The sequence below is a fragment of the Podarcis erhardii genome (genome assembly GCF_964252035.2).
Source record: "Podarcis erhardii genome assembly, chromosome: 2".
Taxonomy (NCBI): domain Eukaryota; kingdom Metazoa; phylum Chordata; class Lepidosauria; order Squamata; family Lacertidae; genus Podarcis; species Podarcis erhardii.
In genome coordinates, this window is record NC_138498.1 from 78,191,431 (window position 1) to 78,212,774 (window position 21,344).

Consider the following 21,344-nt stretch of genomic DNA (forward strand, 5'->3'; position numbering starts at 1 on the left):
TTGAAGCCAAAACTGTCGCTGGAAACATTTGTACAGTTTCAGATCATTTATTCACTGCAGATTATTCACTCAGCTCTAGCACAGCTAAATTCCAATCAATGCAAAATCTGCTGGGAACTTTTGCTTCCTCTTGATGTGAAGGAACTTCTTGCCTGACCTATCCCCACCCCCACTCCCCGCTGCCACCCCTTGTTTGAAAGGGAAACTGCTGACATTTTAGAACTGTGATTGACTTGATTTGATTTTCTGTCATCATTCAATGCACAATGAAAAACAGAATTGGTAATACAATTGCTTAGCAAATCTTGAATGGTATATAGATATACACACACACAAACAAAAATAAAGAGCCTAATATGGCTCGTGATTGTACTCTTGGGTTTCCCAAAATCTCTTTTGAATGTAACACTGGAAAATGTGCCTTATTATTTTTAAAATGAATGAAGGATTTAAATAGAATACCTTTTAGATGCATAGATAAATAAAGCATATTAGTTCTAGTAAACGTAATATTGTAGTTATTTATGGATGTCCTGAGAAATGCAGGTGCTTAAATAATACTTTTTTTTCCTTACACTTCAAATCAAAACCTATTATTATTATTATTTTTTAAAAGTGAGGCATCTTAAGAATGTCTGCGTGAAGGAGCAGAGGAATTAGAAGTACTATGTAAAGTCAGTTTCTCACCAACTCTGTTAACTCTGTTAAATGTCTTTCATATTTACTTTTATAATATTCCATGTATGAGTTTTTGTTCCCCACTCTTGTGACATTCTTGTAATAACATCCATTTTTAGACATTATGTTGCTTACTTTAAAACAACTCTGTTTTGGAGAGAGAGAGAGAGAAATGAAGCCACATTAGTCCATAAATGTTATCCTTTCTGTCATGTGAATTTGTTCATATTATTATGATTTATTCTTTTTTTTCCTTTTATGCATTATTACTCAGTAGATTCTTCCCATACCTCCTTCCATCCTCCTTCAACTACAGATGGGGCAGCAGGTGCAAATGCCACAGATAATGCAAATGCCAGCTTAGTCAATGGTACGTTAAGAACACCTAGCTTGTTTTTATTTGATGGATTTCTCTCCTTAACTCTATAAGCTTCCCTCTTTCTCTTATGAACGGCACAGATGTTGTATGTGCATGTGATTATTACCCTGTGAGAGCTCCTATTGTATCGCAGCTTATAAGAGATGCCACAAAATCCCACTTGGTCTTAGCCAGCCAAAATATTTGCTTCTCACTGATGTGAACAAGTAGGAATCAAGGAATCTTTTATTGCTGATTCAAACTATTAAAAACAAACTACTGCAGCAAGTATCTGCCAAATCCACATTTCCTCACAAGGTTTTCAGTGCAAAGCTGTTGTTTCCATGCTTTCCAATGTCTATTTGAAAGAGAGCATGATTTTGTTTTTCATTCTACTGTTCCAGTGTGGCACTCTCATAAGCATTCATAGTCTCAACATAGCTTTGGGAAAACAATCCTGCTGGGGTCAGGAATCTGGCTTAAACTCTACCAGTAGCATTGTAGTGCTTTATTGTGCGTTCCCACAACCTTTTGACTCAGCACTGAGCTAAGCATTTACTGTAGGCAATGATAGTAGATAGCAAACTATTGCTGTGTACTACCGTGCATGTGCTTGGATATGGTTTCATACATTTTCTTTCTTTCTTTCAACAAATACAACTTCACCTTTGCAATTCTGAATGTGACTTTGGCCAGCTTCTTGACTCCATTTCTTAGCATGCCCATACAATAAACTGCTTTATAATAATATAAATTTATAGTAAGTATGAATGGGTGTATTTTATCTCAAGCTTGGATAGAACACTTGCTTTTTCTCTAAACTTATTATAATATCTTTGCTTGATTACATTATTGTGCTTTTAGCATCTAAGTAGTAATGAATTATTTATGATACCACTAAATAGTAACCAAAGCATGGATGTTATACAATGTTTATTAATCCTATTTATAACTGGATACACTTCATGTCCTGTAGAAAGTTTAAAAAATGAATGTTAAATGTGTTTTCTGGAGCCCCAAAAGCAGGAAATCCTAAAGATCAGAAATGAGGAATTTGTGGTCCTCAGGATGTTGTTGGAGTCCATCTCCCATCGGTCCAACTAGCATGACAAATTGTCAGGATTGATGGGAATTGTAGTACAGTGTGTTATCGGAAAACAAGTCTAGACCCTCTTAAGTAACATAACTAATTTCATAGTTGTTCTGTTCCTGGTAAAAATATGAAAACAATACCATCTTAATAAATTTGAACATGCTATAATTTCATTCTTTCTGCTGCTGAATCATATTGGAAACAAAGCCTTCTGAAACTTGCAAAATCACACTCTTGATGTGATCACAAGTCACAAATCATCCCTTAGGGAGCTGTGAATACTTGCTGTGCAACCAAATTGGTCTGCTTAGCTCAGCATGGGACTGTATTTGAGAGATGGAGGCTGAAATTGATAGCATCGTCATGTTAGGCTCATCTGCAAAAGTTCCTTGACAGACAAATGAATGCAACCTTCATAAGGAGGCTTTGACAGTATATTAAGAAAGGGCCTGTTGTATATGTAGGTAGCCTGGCACTGATACAAAAGCATATTTAGTGTATGTCCTACATTTTAAAGAGAACTATTACTTATAATGGGGTGGCCACTATAGTGCCTGGCATGTACTTGAGCTCTCTTTTAAAGTTTAATGTACGTATTTTACTTTATTTAACAAAATTTATATACTGCTTGATTGGAATAAATCCTCTAAGCAGTTTACAGAAGTATAAAACAAAACAGTTAACAGCAGCTATTTAAAAACATTCAAATGATAATTAAAATCAACAGTAGCTAGAGAGAGAGAGAACACGTATAAACATTCTACACCTCTAGAAAGGCTTGTCTCATGGTGGCCATGAGTTGTGTGGAATAATACAAAATTAGAAAGACAACCTTTCTGGAGAACCTTATGCTTGTCATGCGAAGTCAGCTATAGTTTGCTTGTCCTGATTGTGCAGATCACATAATATTGATTACACACACACACACACACACACACACACACACACACACAGGTCTATAGTAACAAGAAGCATTCCTCAGTACCAGGAAAAATATACAAAGTGGACACACTTCACTCATTCTCATTTCACAGAAATTGCTTAGAATGTACCTGTACATTTTGCCCCATAACATTTATTCAAGGAGAGCTAGAGACTTACTTTTTTTTTAATGCAAACTCAGAGTTTGGGATACCTGCCCAGGGCCACCATTTAAAGTTTTGCTGGGTGTCATCGCCCCACCTGGCACCGTGTTGACAACTCCTGTACCGAATCATGTGGGATATAAAATATTTCTGTGTTTACTGTGACATGCATATTGCTGTCAGACAATACCTATTCTAGGATAGCTTGTCATTTCCAAGCAACAATATAAAACACAGATCCCCTTTAGATTCTCTACATCTGCAGTGGAGTTTTTCTGCCTTGATATTTGAGCCTTTGCAAGGTTTCCAACTTAATCCTATAATCCCCAATGAACAAACAGGCAAAAATACCCACACTATATATATGTAACAGTCTGTACAAACAATCCATTTAAATAGTCTAGAAATGTATACTTCCCAATACTTGTTAAATGCAGTAGTCCATGACTATTGCTTCACACTATGGCTTTAAAATATTAAGTACGCAAGACTGAACTTTGTGCTTCTACTTTATGTCTGAGTTTTGAAAGATGGCAACTTAATTTCTGTTATCATAAATTAAAACATATTTCATTACTTGTCATTATGGAAGTATTACTTTTTAAAAAAATAAATAAAAATAAAGCTAACCTTGAGGCTTTGGTGAATAGTATTTCCCATGGATTTTTGAAATGTTAATAGCAGCTGATTGAAATGTCCCACCAGAACCACTATTTGTCCTCCAAGGCCAAACATGCACCCACCCCACAGGGCAAGTAGCTGTTTGGGGGGTGGGGTGCATTTCAAGCAGGAAAACAGCATGGAAGAAATAGTACAAGTCTTCCTTTGTGCTACAGTTCCAATTTAAACTGAGTCCCTCTCTCCAACACAACTGTCATTAACATTAAAAATGCTAAATGATCCAGCTCATGGATCTCCTGGATCATACCCATTTGCCCCTTGCAATATGGAAGCATTTGCTGGGTGCTGCCAGCATTGCATTCTGCAAGGTCTCAGTGTGTGCTAGGGAAGTGGTAGCAATTACCTGAGTCAAGTTAGGCTGTACCAGAAGAGTCATCCAAAGCCTTAAGAAGGCTGACAAAGGCCTTCCGTTCCCATTGGCCTTCCTTTCCCACTCTGACCCCACCCCCCACCCCCAAAGTGCTGCCTGCAATCTTTAAAGAACCATATATGTGGCTGTGGAGTAAGGAAAGCTACAGGAAAATAATTCCCAAGGAATTATTGGAAGAACTATGTCCTTGGGTTAGAATGATATAGAAAGGAGTACTGAAGGCTCTCTCCCTTGAGTTGGTGACTTGTGAATCAACTGAATTTGAGTCTTCCATGGTGTGACGCTGGCATGGACACAGGGCACAGGGCAGTCAGCTCTCTACACCCACCACTGCCTAATTTGGGGGCTGGAATGTATGTGAGTGAGCGAATGCATGAATGAGTGCATCATATTTGTGTTTATCTGTGGATTCATCTGAGTATATGAGAAAGTGTGGGTATGTGCCTACCACTCCTATGTTGCCCCTGGAAGGTCAACCATAAGGAAAGGGGGTCCTCGGGCTGAGAAAGTTCCCTACCCGGATTAAAGGGTAGTCTGCTCCCTTAGACATTTTAGTAGTGGGTTTAAGAAAGACCTTTGAATTCCCAATGAATAGGTTTCAAAATGATCAAAGCAGATATTTTGGGAGACATGGAGGACATGGGGAAGTTGGGGAATGCCCTGTTGCACAAGCAGAAGTCCTTGTGCAAGGCTTCCTCTGATGGAACTTGTTAGATGAATCCTGCCCTAGACCAACAACAAGACTTAACTTACCTATAGTTCCAAAAAACTGCTAAATAGTCATGTGTCATTATTTAATGAAATCTAAGTATTGTATCAGGAATATTATATTAACATCTGCTAGAAATATAGGTCTGGTGTGAGACTCCTTCCATGTCTCCCTGTGCTTCCGAGGTAGCTCTTCCCAATTTTAGATGATTACCTATCTCCCAGCTGAGTCCACAGTCCACCAATATTATCGTTTCAGTTGCAAATCTGAAATTGCTTCTGCCTCACTCTAGTTAGGCTTGAGGAAAAGCCTTCCATTTGTTCAGAAGGCTTTTTTGAAGCCTAATTGTTGCAGGAGTGGGCAAGATCTTCCTGGTGATTGCTGCTGGGTTAACATTCCCTCCAACTGCATTGTTCAATAACCGTTATGTTATGTGTGCACATATATGTGTAGTTGTGGTAAGTATGTGTGTATTCTGCCCCAATGTTTTGCATAGTCCCCAAATGAGTTCAAAAAATCTGGAGACCCCTGGGTATTGTCTAATTCTGTCATGTCTGTCAGCCTTTGGTATATGCTTATTATACATTTTACAATGGAGTATTGGGCTAGAAGAAAAAGTAACATACTCCCTAATAGTCATTTCTGCAGTTTAGTAATATAGTATATGTGTACAAATCACACTGTCTAGTGGAAATACATAGTTTTACCTCTCAAGAGAGGCAATTTATCCAGTATTTCTGGATCTCCAAAAATGCTTCATTGCTGAGACTTTCCTTGTCACATCCCTTTTATTTATCTCTGTGATATATTAACATGCAACTGCTATCCCATTCCATAGACACCTGTCAACTGGCTTCAATATTTCTCTGTGCCAGATTCAGCATTTCTCTATGTACATTTGGTGAATTTTTTTAAAGCAGCCATTTGTATCTAGCAGCAGCTTTCTCCAGACAGAAACTTTAAAAGTGAACAGTTGGTACTGTAATTTTAACATTACATGAAAACATTCAGTACAGAGGAAAATAAATGAAAATATATTTCTTTTTTTATTAAATGATTTAAGGAGAAAAATGCAGAGAATATTTTTTTTTAAAAAAAGAACCTTAGCCTAAGCCACCTTTGCCCTAATCCCACCTGTGATGCTGTGCACACGGAACACTGCTTCTGCATGTGTATTCCCAGTAGGATGAAAAACTGTGTGCATAAGTGGCACATGTGGTTCACAGCTGGGGCTATACATGCAGTACTCTATTATAAAAGGTTAAAATTCCCATTTCCAGCTCTTCAGGAAGGCCTGTAGAAGCCTGAATTCATTCCTTCATTTTTCCTGCTGAACTGCTGATTTCACATTTTAGGGAGAACATGATAGAAATGTATCCTCCCCCCACTTTTTGGCACATTGCAGCACTCTTGCACTCCATATTATGAGCATGGAATGTGGAAATTGCAGTTTGGCGAATCTAGTAGAAATGTATAGGGTAAAGGTAAAGGTACCCCTGCCCGTACGGGCCAGTTGTGTCCGACTCTAGGGTTGCGCGCCCATCTCACTTAAGAGGCTGGGGGCCAGCGCTGTCTGGAGACACTTCCAGGTCACGTGACCAGCGTGACGAAGCTGCACTGGCGAGCCAGCACTAGCGCAGCACACGGAAACGCCGTTTACCTTCCCGCTATAAAGCGGTACCTATTTATCTACTTGCACTTAAGGGTGCTTTTGAACTGCTAGGTGGGCAGGAGCTGGGACCAAAAGACGGGAGCTCACCCCACCGCGGGGATTCGAACCGCCGACCATGTGATCGGCAAGTCCTAGGCACTGAGGTTTTACCCACAGCGCCACCCGCGTCCCTTTATGAAATGTATAGAAACACTATAAAAGAAAAATGAATAGTACCTTACATGCAAATTTAAAATAACCATTGTTTTCAAAATAATCATGCTGCTCTGCATTAGACGAATTTATTATTTTATTTTACTTTAAAATTAGTCACTTTGTTTGGCAAATATTTATTAGCTTCAGGTGGGGAAATAACAGCAAGTAGATCTGTAATTGCAATTGGGACATGTAGGATCGTTTATAAACATTGCCAGTCTAACACTTGTAACATTTATACAAATGTTGGAAAGATTGTTCTCCAAAATTAATTTTACATAATACATTTTGGAGAACAATCTTTCCAACATCGGCACAGTTCCCTGACTGAAAGATATATACACCAAAACTGTATATATCTGCACCTTGCCATATCCATTCATTTCAGTGGAGGGAATGGATATTTACCTGAAAATGAATGCACATGCAGATCTACTTCCTCCCTTAAAATAAATAGGAAATGATTTCTGAGAGGCTGAACATTCTATATACACAGCATTCTGTGGTGAGATCGCTGGTTTGGGGGGTGATTATAACTGAATTTTATTTTATTTGCAGGAAATGCCAGCTACTCTGAATGTCTCTAGTTCTTTGATAATTGGAATTCTAAGGATTAATTTCATCAGGATTTTTAAATTATAATTTCATCTTCCAAATTTTAAAATCAGAATGCAATGTTTATTTCTATATTCTGGTTATAATATTAGCAACTATGGACTCTTATTGATTTAAGCAGTCTGCTTTGTCAAAAGTACGTACTGGATTTTTACAGTGTAATCAATTGTACTAGATAGTCTTCAGTTCCCATTCCAGATCTCCTATTTTATTATTTTATAATATGATACATATTGCTAACGAATAGCATATTTTAAACATACTAATTAAACTTTTGAAAAGAGATACTAAGTTTGGGGATGGGAAAATGCAAGGCTGCACTGCTGCTTGAAATTCCCCAGGTGTAGACGAGAGACGTGAGTGTTAACACTCAAAGAGGAACTATTGGCAGCTGTCCATGTCCCCCAAGAGAAAAATTCCTTGAGCACCAGGGGATGACGTTAGTTTTTTCAAAGATGAGAAAGGCCACGGGGCCTGTCTTCTTTCTCCCATGAGTATATTGAAAGTGCAGAAGATCCCGCCAATGTAGAGCCACAAGCAGTATCTATTTCTCGTGGGAATAAAGGGGTTTGAACCAGAAGTCCCATGACAGCACCTTGGGACTTCTTGTTCATGAGACCTATGATCCTGGTAGAAAGAGGCATTTGCAATGTCACTAAGCAGGCAGACACTAGAGCAGCAGCAGAGGCTTTCCCCATCTTTGGAGGAGCCATTGTCTGCCACCACCACCCCACCATACGTTTTCTCCCATTGGAAATGGGGTAGCAGGCCGGAATGGTAGAAGTGCAAACATAGGGTGGGGCTGTGTCTGTCTTGACTGCTCTTTTTATTTGTGTGAGCAGATCAGACAAGCCTGCCAAGTGTCCTATGTCAACTGTAGAACATGCCCCAGAAACCTTTGCAACACAGTATAAGTAAGTTTCTATATCAAGCAGGTCTATGTCAAAAGTATTTCCTGACAGAAGAAGGCAGAATCCAAAATACTGGGTTAGATAATTTCAAATTATTGCTTTAGGCTTTGCAGTATAAAAACAATTATTATTGCTCCAAAGTGTTTATGACTTTCTATTATTACTGCAACAGAGGAGGCCTTGGTGGTAAATGATAAACTTGGTTGTAAATTTTTGTTCAGGAAGCTCATTCATGCATATAAATACATCATAAAAATTTGCATTAAACTTTATTTAAACATGCTCATAACGTGTTTTTTTGGCCCTTTTTATTTAAATCCCCCTTTGTCTTGTGTTCTGTCTGTGCGTACTGATTGTTTACTGTCTGTTTTTGTTTGTTTGTTACAATTTTTATCACATAGGCAAAATGCAGGATGGGAATATGGAGAACAACCAGAATAAAGGTAACCTTCTTTTATATTAAGGAGGATTTTAAACATGTACCGTACTTGAATTTAGTTCTGCAAGTATAGTATCAGGAATATCACCCCCACAAAAAAAAAAAGGACCTCAAAAGCAAACTTTTTAATTTTTTATTCCTATGACAAAAACAACACTGTAAACAGTCCAGCCTTTTTCTTGCCTCCTTTAAGCCTTCATGTTGGAATAACAAACCATGGGACGCTGATAGATTCCAACAACTTGGAGCTGTCATATCCATCTTACCAGAAGGCTTCAGTCAACTGCATTATCATGAAAGCTTCATGGAGCTATGCTCACACAACCTCTCTTTTCTAGTGCTGCTTCTGCTGTTTCACTTCTGCAGTCTTCTCCTTAGTGCTATTCTGTGGTTATTACTGTGATATGCTCACATAGGGAGCACTGTCCGTGCCACCTTGAAGGTATTCTGTGCCAGTGCTAATATCAAGTTGTGCATAAAGAAGGATTTGCAACTTGCGGCTTAGAGAATATTAGTGTATTGGACTTTTAACCAAGTTAGGCTGAAATCCTGCAGTGCTGTGTGTGAACGCAGGGAAGCATGCACCCAGACAGAGGTTGTAGTCACTGCATAGCTAAAGACCAATACACTTTTCAGATGGACATCAGGTTGCATCTGTGTAAAAGTGGTTGCAGAAGAAACTTCAAAAGCACTGCCAGGGCACATGTGGTTCTTCACCACAATAGACACATAACCCTTGTAAGATTTTAGCTAGTTGTCAAGCAGTGTGTTTCATCTTTTTAAAACAACAACAAATAATATTTATTTCCTGTGCAGATTATTTAAGTGTATATTCCCTGTGTAAATTAAAAATTAGAATTCTCAAAAGGTCTTTTCTTTGCCGAATAATATCGTATCTATTTTTCCAATATAACATTTGCCGTCTACATTTGTCTAACAGCAGTTTCTTGACAGGTTTTTCTTTGCAGAATGAATATAACTGGTATAGAACAGTTGAACACATTTGTTTTCCTAAACTACATAAGATAGATGAATAACGAAGAAGATAAAGCCCATAAAAATACGTTTTTTAGTTCCTCTTAGGAATTTCAAAATACAGAAATAACACATACAGTCCTACTTGGTGCTAAGCTAAATTGATTATGTCTAACTATTCTTGATAGATCTTCTAAACAGTGTACAGTGGTGCCCCGCAAGACGAATGCCTCGCAAGACGAAAAAGCCACTAGACGAAAGGGTTTTCCGTTTTGGAGGCGCTTCGCAAAACGAATTTCCCTATGGGCTTGCTTCGCAAGACGAAATGTCTTGCGAGTTTTTCCGACTTTTCCCCCTTTCCCCCCCTTTTTCTAAGCTGCTAAGCCACTTATCCGCTAAGCCGCTAAGCCGCTAAAAGCCGCTAAAAGCCGCTAAAAGCCGCTAAACCACTAATAGCGCTAATCCGCTAAGCCGTCAATGGGCTTGCTTCACAAGACGAAAAAACCGCTAGACGAAGAGAATCGCGGAACGGATTCTTTTCGTCTTGCGAGGCACCACTGTATACCATAATATACTATGAGTAGTGGAAAATTTCTCCTGAGCAACACCATTAAATTTATGTAAGGCCATAGTTGTGCTTTTGCACATCTCCCTTCAGTTTCAGCTGGGATTGCACAGGGGAAGTTTGTATTATATTGTGCCCTATAGCATTTTTATTATTGCACCAACTTTAATAAGCAGCGTGTGAGACAGACACACAGGGATGATGAAGCAATTCTAGTGCAACTTACAGCTACCAGCTTTCCTAACCATTTGAACACTTGCCTTTGCTTTTCCTCATATTTCTTCATGTTTTCAGTTTTAATTATACAAAAAATGATTGTTTTTTGTTGCTACTTCAAATGCAATTGTAATTGCATATATTTTTGAGAGTGGTTTAGAGCATTAAAATACTTTGAGTAGGTTCTCGGTTGTGGTAGTTAACATGTTCTGTGTATAGCTGGTATTTTAGTACTTGATGTTTATCTAAATGTACAAGGTGGCAAGAGGCTTTGCTTCCTTTTAACTAAAAGAGAAAATCTTCACACTGATCTTCAGTGTCTAGCTGGAGTGCTCCTACGAATAACTATGGAAGGATGTTGTGCTATAACATCTTCCAGTGCTCTCCCTCTCCAAAGTTCAGTTCTTCATAATGTTAGGTAAGCGTCACCCTCCCAAAAGATTTCAGCAAAATTCCCCCCCCCCCCCGGGAAGTGGCAGAAAGATAACCACCTCTTCCATAGTGTCTCTGTGTTTCTCTGAGTGTGTGAGAGAAGAGGTTTGCAAAATTGGTAGGCAGGGCTCAGCACAATATCTTTTAATAGGCATTTTTCTTAACCTGAAAAAGGCATCCTTAAAATCACTCTTGGGAAAAATGGCTTTAAAGATGGCTGGATGGCTGAGGCAAGGGGGAGAATTTGGCTTCTTGCACTCATTCTGTAGGGATGCTGTGGTATACACATTTCTGCATGCAGTTCTGCTGTCGTGTCTAGGCTGACTCCTGGGCTAAGTAAACTGAATATAAAATCAGTATCTTAAATCTATTCAAGAACTTTTGTTTCAAGATTTACCTTGGACAAACTCTACCACCTCGGAACATGTGCAAGTGTAAAAAATGGTACATGGAGAAGGAGTAAAGCACCCTTTCCCCCTTCATTTCTCTGCTCAAAATTGCACTTCCAAAGGCTGCTTTCCTCTTTAAAGAAATGGAGGGAACCTCTCGGGGCTTGGATAAATGTGTGGTGTCCAGTTGTGAACCCTTGCAAAATGAAGGCTAACAGAAAGGAAAGACAAAATAAAAAAATTCCTTCCAGTAGCACCTTAAAGACCAACTAAGTTAGTTCTAGGTATGAGCTTTCGTGTGCATGCACACTTCTTCAGATACACTGAAACAGAAGTCACCAGACCCTTCTATATAGTGAGAAGGTGGGGAGGGGTATTACTCAGAAGGGTGGTGGGAATGGGTGATTGGCAGACACGGCTACCTATCTGCATGCAGAAAGGAAAGATACATGTTTCTCTCCACACGATTTATTTAAAGTTCTCTGCAGGAAGATAGGAGAAGGTTTTTTTCTTTTTCATATACTGAATTCTTTGTAAAAACATACTGCAGTTGTGAGACTTTTGACTTCTTCGAGCGTTAGAAAATTAAAATGAAGGTGGAACCTTGAATCTGTGTGCACTACCCCCACCACCTTCTCTAGCTCTGACCTTGCCCCATTCAGTAGCAAGGTATGCTGTGAACCTGTAAGCCTGTTTGCTTCAACACACATACACATACCTGATGGTTTCATCCCTTATACAGTGGTACCTCAGGTTACATACACTTCAGGTTACATACGCTTCAGGTTACACACACCGCTAACCCAGAAATATTACCTCGGGTTAAGAACTTTGTTTCAGGATGAGAACAGAAATCATGCTCCGGCGGCACAGCAGCAGCAGGAGGCCCCATTTGCTAAAGTGGTGCTTCAGGTTAAGAACAGTTTCAGGTTAAGAACGGACCTCCGGAACGAATTAAGTACTTAACCCAAGGTACCACTGTACCGATCACTCTGCAGGTGAGGGCCTCCTGTAGATATCATCTTACCAGGAGGTCTGTTCCACACAATATAGGAATCCAGCCTTTAGCATGCTGGTATTCTCTTTTTGGCAACTATGGAATTGCCACTTACCTGGAAATCTTGGGGAAGCCATGGTTTGCAGTCATGGCATGACTGCTACCCAGCCCAGAACCATTGTACTTCCATGGTCATTGTGGGAACACCTGTTGTGGGAACAACACTCAACCCAGGGTCAACCCAGCCCTCTCGTCAGCCAGCAGGTGAACTGGTTGACGCCAGAGTCACACCCACTTCCTTTGCCAAAGCCTACTTACATCTGTAATCAGTAAGAAGTGTGGCCCACTTCATCCCAACTACCGGTGTCATGTGTATTCCTCATTGGTCTGCCTCTGGCTGGGTTGCATGTTTCTATGCCTGGGCACACAAAGACTTTCCTCTTTCAACAAACCTTTTAAGTAGAGCTCTTTCCTAGTCTGCAGCTTTTTCAAATTGTTTTTAGATGTTTAAATTGTTTTGTTGCTTATGTCTTTGCAGCCCTGGACTCCTTTGGGAGAAAAGATGGGATACAAATTTTTATTATTAATAGTAATATTATTATTATTATTATTATTATTATTATTAATAATAATAATACAAGAGTTCTTGATAATAGTGAAGCGTTCTCTATTATGGGGAGGCTTGTTAGTAGGGATGAAAGGATCTGCCAAGTTCTTTCAGTTCTCATCTTTATAATCTTAAATTCAGTTTTCCACATTTCTGCAGCAAGTGAATTTTACAAACAACAGATCATCATGAAAAGCCTTCAGTTTTTTGTGCATTTTCCCCTAATTAACACAATTTGTACACAGTTTTGACTAATGTACACATTTTTGCAAGCAGTCTCTCCTAATATAATGCCCTTTTCTATGTTTTTTCCATGAATGTATTCATTCACTCCCAATATATGTGTTTTTATAAGCATTATTTGGCGGGAGAAATGTATCACAAAATTCAGATAGGTGCAAATTTTGAAGGATGGCTGTGTTTCAGTTCTCATATTGTTTTGGAAAGTGTGAGCTTGATAAATTATGCTTTAAATGCAAACTGAATTAAATTCTTCTCCCATCCCTACTTGTAAAGCATGCTGCAAACAGACTTAGAAGTAATTGTCAGACCTTGCCTCTGAATAAAGGAGGTGGAGTAGGTGACGCTGGCATCCAGAGACGATTTAATTATATAATTCTGAGGAGGCTTCTGATGTAAAAAAAGAGTTAGATAGTTAATTATATAGGTCATAAATCTATCATTCATATCCTGGTCTCAGGATATAGTGTGAGTGCACATGAAACCACTTTTTGCTAAAATAAAACAGGTCTGAGTCTGGTAAGTACTTTGGAAGGGGGATGACCCCATGTAGGCCACTTTGGGTCAAACAGCAGAATAATAGTGTGATATAAATGCAAGAAAAAACCTTTTTTAAACTTAAAAGTGAAAAACTGCTATAAAACCAACAGACTCTCATTCTAGAGAAGGGGAGGCAGAAGCAGACCTTTGTGTATGTTTTCTAAAGTGCTTTGTAAATTGAAGACTGGGAAATGGTTAGACGCTTATAATCTTATCAAAATAACCCGGCATGTCAACTGTTCTAAGGAAAAACAAAATAAAAAAAATCCTTCCAGTAGCACCTTAAAGACCAACTAAGTCAGTTCTTGGTATGAGCTTTCGTGTGCATGCACACTTCTTCAGATACACTGAAACAGAAGTTTCCAGACCCTTCTATATAGTGAGAAGGTGGGGAGGGGTATTACTCAGAAGGGTGGTGGGAATGGGTGATTGGCAGATAGCTGTGATGAGCCTGTTGACGACTCTTAACGACTGCAATAGGTCTTACAGGAAAAAGCAAGGGATGAGAAGGTGAAAAATGGCTTTGTCATGTATAATGAGATAAGAATCCAATGTCTTTGTTCAGACCAGGTCTCTCCATGGTTTTAAGTTTGGTAATAAGTTGCAATCCTCTCCTATCTGTAAGTTGCAATCCTATCCTATCTGTAACTGTTCTAAGGAAAGCAGTGGTGCAGAAGCCAACACTGAAGGCCAGATATCTCATTTTATAAATTAAACATCTGAAATAATGCTACAGTTCTTAAATAATTTTCCTCCTTCTGCACTGTTAGCCAAACAGCAGGATGGTGCTGCTGCAATGGAGATGCAGCCACTTAAGAGTGCTGAAGGTGGAGATGGAGACGATAAAGACAAGAGGAAAGCGAACATGCATAAGAAAGAAAAATCTGTCCTCCAAGGGAAGCTGACTAAATTGGCTGTCCAGATAGGGAAAGCAGGTATGGTGTACATTTGATGGGGTAGCCTAGGAATGTACTAGAGAGTTTAGACTAATTGCCAGCCAGATCTGCGCACAATAGATAAAAACCATTTCCCAAAGCCATTCCCTTTGTCACCCTTTTTTTTTTTTGTACATGGAACCCGATTAGCACTCTATGGGTTTGCATTCCACACTCAAGGCATTCAAAGCAATTGTAGTGTTAAACACATTTCTTTGGAACCCACACTGAGACTCCGTAGGTTCTGCTCATTCTCTGTAGTGATAAGAGTCCAGTGCAATTTCCCCAAGGTATAGCTGAGCTCAAGATCTCGAAATATCACATAGGACTCTGCCTTACGCAGAGTCAGATAATTCTCATAAGTAGTTTTGATGGGCTGTATGTATGTGTGATTCTGGATCATGTCTCCGGGCTTCATAGTTAATCTGTCAGACACAATAATGATTAAACTGAGATTTTAACACACACAAATGTTGTAGCATGATGTCTTAAATACAAATATATTTTTCACAAGATTTCCACACACACACCCCACACTTGCTATAGTAAAAGTTAACTTTTTTTGTCTGTTTCAGGTTTGGTGATGTCTGCCATCACTGTCATCATCTTAGTATTATACTTCACTGTTGAAAACTTCGTAGTCAGCAAGAAGCCATGGCTGCCTGAATGCACACCTATCTATGTTCAGTATTTTGTTAAGTTCTTCATAATTGGTGTTACTGTGCTTGTAGTTGCTGTTCCAGAAGGACTTCCACTTGCTGTTACTATTTCCCTCGCTTACTCTGTAAAGGTAAGCAACAGTCTTGAAACCAAGATTTTTTGCGTAGTTATTTAATTTGTTCATAGATTACTTAAAAATTGGTTTACTGTTTGGTAAAGTAAACAGGACTGCATGTCAGTGTAATTTTAAAGGTTTTTCAGAATGCTAATGTCTTCAGATCAAAAGTGTAGCTGAAGAATAGAATAGAATAGAATAGAATAGAATAGAATAGAATAGAATAGAATAGAAATGTTGACATTGTGCACAGTAGAATATTTCTCTAGAGGAACTTCTCTCACTACTGTGGAACTAATAGTTCAAACAATAACATGGGTGGGCTTTACTTAGGGGGATCTCTTTAAAGAAGTGAATGAAGCAATTGGACTTGGATAAAGAGACATGGATTCCCACTTAAACTGAAGCACCTCAGGTGCCATTGTGTCAGCTATTTTGCAGTTGGGGGGGGGCACTTATGCTAGAATAGCTCAATTTCCAGTAAGGTATATCTACATAATTAAATTATTCTACATTGGTAGGCTTTCAATATGCATGAATAACATAATCCAGCAAATAATGCAAATGGGAACCCAAACACCAAAGCAGAGTCTGAAATACAATTCACAATGAACTTAATTGCCTTAGGACAGCAGATCTCTGTACTGTGTGATGAGGGTTTCCTGTGCTAGTTTGTATGGAGTTATGTACGGGACTGGTACTCATTGTGGTGAAATGTAATAGAGTTTACTGTCTATTTTTTTCCTCAAAGAGGATTTTTTCAGGGTGTTGGTAGGCACTTATTGTTGTAACATAATTCCTGTTTTTCCGCAAACAACTTCTTCTTCTTCTTCTTCTTCTTCTTCTTCCTCTTCTTCTTCCTCTTCTTCTTCTTCTTCTTCGATAAATTGAAATTACCACTTCCTCTCTTTATCTGCTCCCTTAACATGCTTGCTTATCACCTTGCATTACTTTAGCCTGGTAAAGCCATCAATTACACATGGCAAAATAGCTGTACCTATATTAGAAAACTGAGTGCTGAGTCATTGCATTAGAGGTTCATGTGCAATGCACATCTTCCTCCTCTCATCCTCAATTTGCTTACACAGGCCAAGGAACCCTCAGATGTGTACAGTATTTATCATTTGCTATTCAGCTTTGAGGTCTCTTAATATTCCCTTAAGTCTTTCCCCCAAGGATGCTTCTGAAGGGAAGTAATAGTGCCACTGTATTCTGCTCTGGTCAGACCTCACATGGAGTACTGTGTCCAGTTCTGGGCACCACAGTTCAAGAAGGACACTGAGAAACTGGAACGTGTCCAGAGGAGGGCAACCAAAATGGTCAAAGGCCTGGAAACGATGCCTTATGAGGAACGGCTAAGGGAGCTGGGCATGTTTAGCCTGGAGAAGAGGAGGTTAAGGGGTGATATGATAGCCATGTTCAAATATATAAAAGGATGTCACATAGAGGAGGGAGAAAGGTTGTTTTCTGCTGCTCCAGAGAAGCGGACACGGAGCAATGGATCCAAACTACAAGAAAGAAGATTCCACCTAAACATTAGGAAGAACTTCCTGACAGTAAGAGCTGTTTGACAGTGGAATTTGCTGCCAAGGAGTGTGGTGGAGTCTCCTTCTTTGGAGGTCTTTAAGCAGAGGCTTGACAACCATATGTCAGGAGTGCTCTGAGGGTGTTTCCTGCTTGGCAGGGGGTTGGACTCGATGGCCCTTGTGGTCTCTTCCAACTCTATGATTCTATGAATTTCCTTTCAAAGTTATTGTTTTAGTGGTTCCCGTTTCCCTTTTCTTAGATTGCGGAGCTGTACCTATGAATGTTTTTTTTTTTTTTTGCCATTTTTCCTGGCTTGGATTTCCAGAATTTGTAAAGACTGCTGTCTATACTGATGCCTTCCTGCCATCACAATGCTTAATACCATTCTTAGTAGCTTTAATATTCTGGCTTTTTAATACAGTTCTGAAACACTGTATTAGTTTTGTTCTTAGATTATATAAACACAATCTCAACAACAAGGACATATAGACAAACAAAAAAAAGGCTGGTAATGGGAGGAAGGCATAGAGAGCAGCAAGAGCTACCATAAACACAGTGGCGTAGCGTGGGGGGTGCCAGGGGTGCCGGCCGCACCGGGCGCAACTTGGGCAGGGGCACACTCGCACTAGCAGCTCTCTGCCCCTACTAAAATCCACTGGTTAGGGAGCCCGCGCTCGCTCGGCTTGGCGAGGAAGTCGCAGAAGGGGGAGAGCAAAGCCTTCTGCCGCTGGCAAAAAAAGGAGAGGAAGCCGGGCGGGCGGGCGGGCTGGCTGGCTCGCGGGGGTCTGGCTGCGCCTGCTGCTGCCGTTGCCGCTGCTGCCGGGCTTTGACAGCTTGTCGAAGCGGAGGGAGAGGTAATTGCGTCTCTCTTTCCACTGGCCGCCTGGGTAGTGAGCCGAGCGGAGCAGGGAGTCTGGCGAGGGGGCGGGAAGAGACTTTCCCCCCTTTTTCCCACCTCGCCTGGTCAAAAAGGAGAGCGGAGTCTCCTCAGGGTGCCCTCAGGCAGGGCAGGGCAAGGCAAGCAGAGCGAGGAGGAGAGAGAGGGGAAGGGGGGGGAGCAGCCAGGAAACGACGCGGTGTGGAGGGGGAATCAATTAAGGAGAGAAGCCTCGCTGCTGCTGCTGCTTGGGAGAGTAAATTACTGTACTTGCCTTGCCCCGGGTTAGGGGGCGCAAATTATTTGCCTTGCCCCGGGTTGGGGGGCGCAAATTACTTGCCTTGCCCCGGGTGCTGATAACCCACGCTACGCCGCTGCATAAACATTCATAATAGAAAGTTTAGCTTAACATGTGTGTTTCTCTGAGTTCCATTCCTGCCTTTCTCCTCCCCCCTCCCTGCAAATGTTTCCAGTACAAGTAAGGATCAGTGTTTGGGTGGAGAGCTCCACTGAAGTCTAAAATACCAGAACCTTTCCATTCCAAGAAATGTAAATGCAGTGGTGTAGACAACTGTATGCTGAAAAGCAAAGAAAGAAAACAGAAATGACTGGGGTTTTTTTAAATGTTCATGATCACTCATGCACACAGCTTACCTAAATGGAAAAGAATAATGGAAATGGAAGAAATGGAAAGTTCAGCAAGAGCAAACTGTACATGCACTGTTACCAAAATTAATTATAGAAATCCTTAATGTAAAATTGGAAGATAAGTAGAGTGGAACACAGGACAGAGCCATCTGTAGAATTACAAAATGGAATGAAAGAAATATGTCCACTCCTACTTTGGTTTAATGCTTTGTGTGGGTGGGTGAGTGTATCTTTCAAATGAATTTCAGTATTTTTGTACTGATGTTTGAAAACTGTAGCCAGATTATATTGTTCTTGTTCTGCTGATTGTCTCATGTGCCTAAAAAAACAAAAAAACAAAACCCAACCATTAAAATATTGGCAGATATTAAGTCACATTAATCCCTCATTTACAGGAATTTTGTAAAAATGCATTTCGTGTACCTGAAGTTTCTATGTTTTACAAGTGCAAATGGGATTTTGTGGAAAGATTAATCCATCTGCTCTACTTAAAAAATGCTTATGCATTTAATTAGCATAATGGATTTTCAACCTATTTACCAAATAGGCTTTATTTTTTCTTCTTTTTCAGAAAATGATGAAAGATAACAATCTGGTCCGTCATTTGGATGCGTGTGAGACGATGGGTAATGCTACAGCCATCTGCTCTGATAAAACAGGGACGTTAACCACCAACCGGATGACAGTAGTACAAGCGTACATTGGAGATACCCATTACAAAGAGATCCCTGACCCAGATTCCATTCCAGCCAAAATTCTGGATTTGCTGGTTAATGCAATTGCCATCAACAGCGCTTACACTTCAAAAGTTCTGGTAGGTAGGCTTTGATTTCAGACACTAAAAAAACATTTGGGGAATCTCTGTCGATTCTCTTTCCACTGTAATAAAAATGTTGTTGTGTGAAGGTTTGGCGAAAGTAAGAATAACTTGAAAAATCTACATCTATATGCTTTGTGGTTTTAAAAGAAATGTTTCGAAAACTATTCTGTTTTGTAGCTTACATGTGCCATGCCAAATTTTCATGAAGTTGATATTTTTAGGTAAGAAGTGGACTTATAAGGAATGTCAAAAGGCCCCCAAAGTCTATTAACTTATCTTTCACATTTTTTGTCCCTGTAGACAGCGCAGAGCACTATTGCATAATTCAAGCAAGTCAGGGTTCATATAGTAATAAATAATGATAATGATGAGGATGACATTTGCACAGTACTTTCCACTGTTCAAAGTGCTTCGCATGCACTACTTACTTGTAATCCTAACAACTAAATCAGTATTATTATCCTTCTTATTGCACACGAGGGGATTGAGGCTAAGATAAAATGGCTTACTTTATGCTGGCTAGTAAATATGATCACACACACACACACACACAAAATGTCTATCCAGACAAGCAAGATGCATTTTCACAGTTCAGAAACAGATATCCAGCCAGGCAAAAAGCACTCAACAATGGCATGGAACGGGGCAGGTGAAAGGTGGGCGTGGCCTAATCAGAGTCCTAAGGGCTGTATAGAATAACTTCAGGGCTACATCAGATTCCTACCCCTTGAACTAGATGAATAATGATCATACTGTTTTTGTATTCCATTTTGCTTAAAGAGGAATCGGTTGGAACTATTTATTCGTTGTGTGGCTAGAAGAATCTGTAGTTGAGAGTTCTGTTTATTTATTTTGCCGTATCATGTTTATTAATTTTATAATAATGATTTCCATTACAATCTCTCCCCTCATATTATACATTTTGGCTTTTTAGGGCCATGACTTCCTTCAAACCTTCCTTGTGATTTTCTATCTTTCATTTCAAATTTCTGCATTTTCACTACTTAACCATTGCTTTAAAATCAAAAACATCAGAGCATCATATTTTCTTATTCTTCTCTGCAGTGATTTTTATACCTTTCCTTAAAAGCTTCTTGCAATCCTACCAACGTGTTTGATTGACTACAATTGTCTTTCAAATAATTTACAAATTTAGTCCAGTCCTTGATGAACTTCTGGTCCCACTGTTCTCAGATTCTTCCCGTCATTTTGGCCAGTTCCTCATTAACTTCAGTTGCCATTCTTCCTTTGTCAGTAATTCCTTGTTTCCACTTCTGTGCTAATAAAATTCTTGCTGCAGTTGTTGCATATAGGAAAAGCTTAGTATCTTGTCTGTTAATGTCTGTACCTACAATTCCCAGTAGAAAAGCTTCCAGTTTTTTTAGTATATGTGTATTTCAACATTTTCTTAATTTCATTATATATCATATCCCAGAAGCATTTCACTTTCTTACATTCCCACCACATATGATAAAAGGTACCTTCTTTTTCCTTACATTTCCAGCATTTATTATCTACCTTATAGAGTTTGGCTAGCTTCACCGGTGTAATATACCATCTACATAATTTTCATCACATTTTCTCTTAAGGCATTACACGCTGTAAATTTTATTCCTTCTTTCCATAATTTTCCCCAATCTTCTAACTTTATATTATAACCAAAATCTTTAGCCCAATGAATCATTACCAACTTTACCTCTTCATCTTTCAGATGCCATTCCAGCAATATTTTATACATTTTTGACAATGTTTTATATTTGTTATTCAATATTTCAATTTCAAATTTTGATTTGGTATTTCCAAATACATTTTTCTTCATATCATCCTTAAACATCTCATTAATTTGGTAGTAGTGCAACCAATCATTAACAAATCCTTTCACCTCTTTGTATGGTTTTAATTTCCATTTATTGCCATCATTTTTGAGTAACATTTCATATGTTACCCAATTTTTATTCATATTTATTTTCTTAACACTCATAGCTTCTAACGGTG

The 21,344-nt window shown here is 39.3% G+C and overlaps 1 protein-coding gene across 18 annotated transcripts in view; it reads left to right on the plus strand.

Annotated features, from left to right (window-relative positions):
* Window positions 1–21,344, plus strand: part of ATP2B2 (ATPase plasma membrane Ca2+ transporting 2) — a 368,365-nt gene that overhangs the window by 287,357 nt on the left and 59,664 nt on the right. For 11 of the 18 annotated variants that reach the window (XM_081847766.1, XM_081847763.1, XM_081847761.1 and 8 more), the window contains 5 exons: window positions 953–1,048; window positions 8,769–8,810; window positions 14,538–14,702; window positions 15,278–15,492; window positions 19,101–19,343. In XM_081847766.1, the coding sequence (XP_081703892.1) occupies window positions 953–1,048; window positions 8,769–8,810; window positions 14,538–14,702; window positions 15,278–15,492; window positions 19,101–19,343 (761 nt within the window). The remainder of the gene's footprint in view (window positions 1–952; window positions 1,049–8,768; window positions 8,811–14,537; window positions 14,703–15,277; window positions 15,493–19,100; window positions 19,344–21,344) is intronic. The other 7 variants (XM_081847764.1, XM_081847760.1, XM_081847765.1 and 4 more) reach the window with 5 other exon arrangements.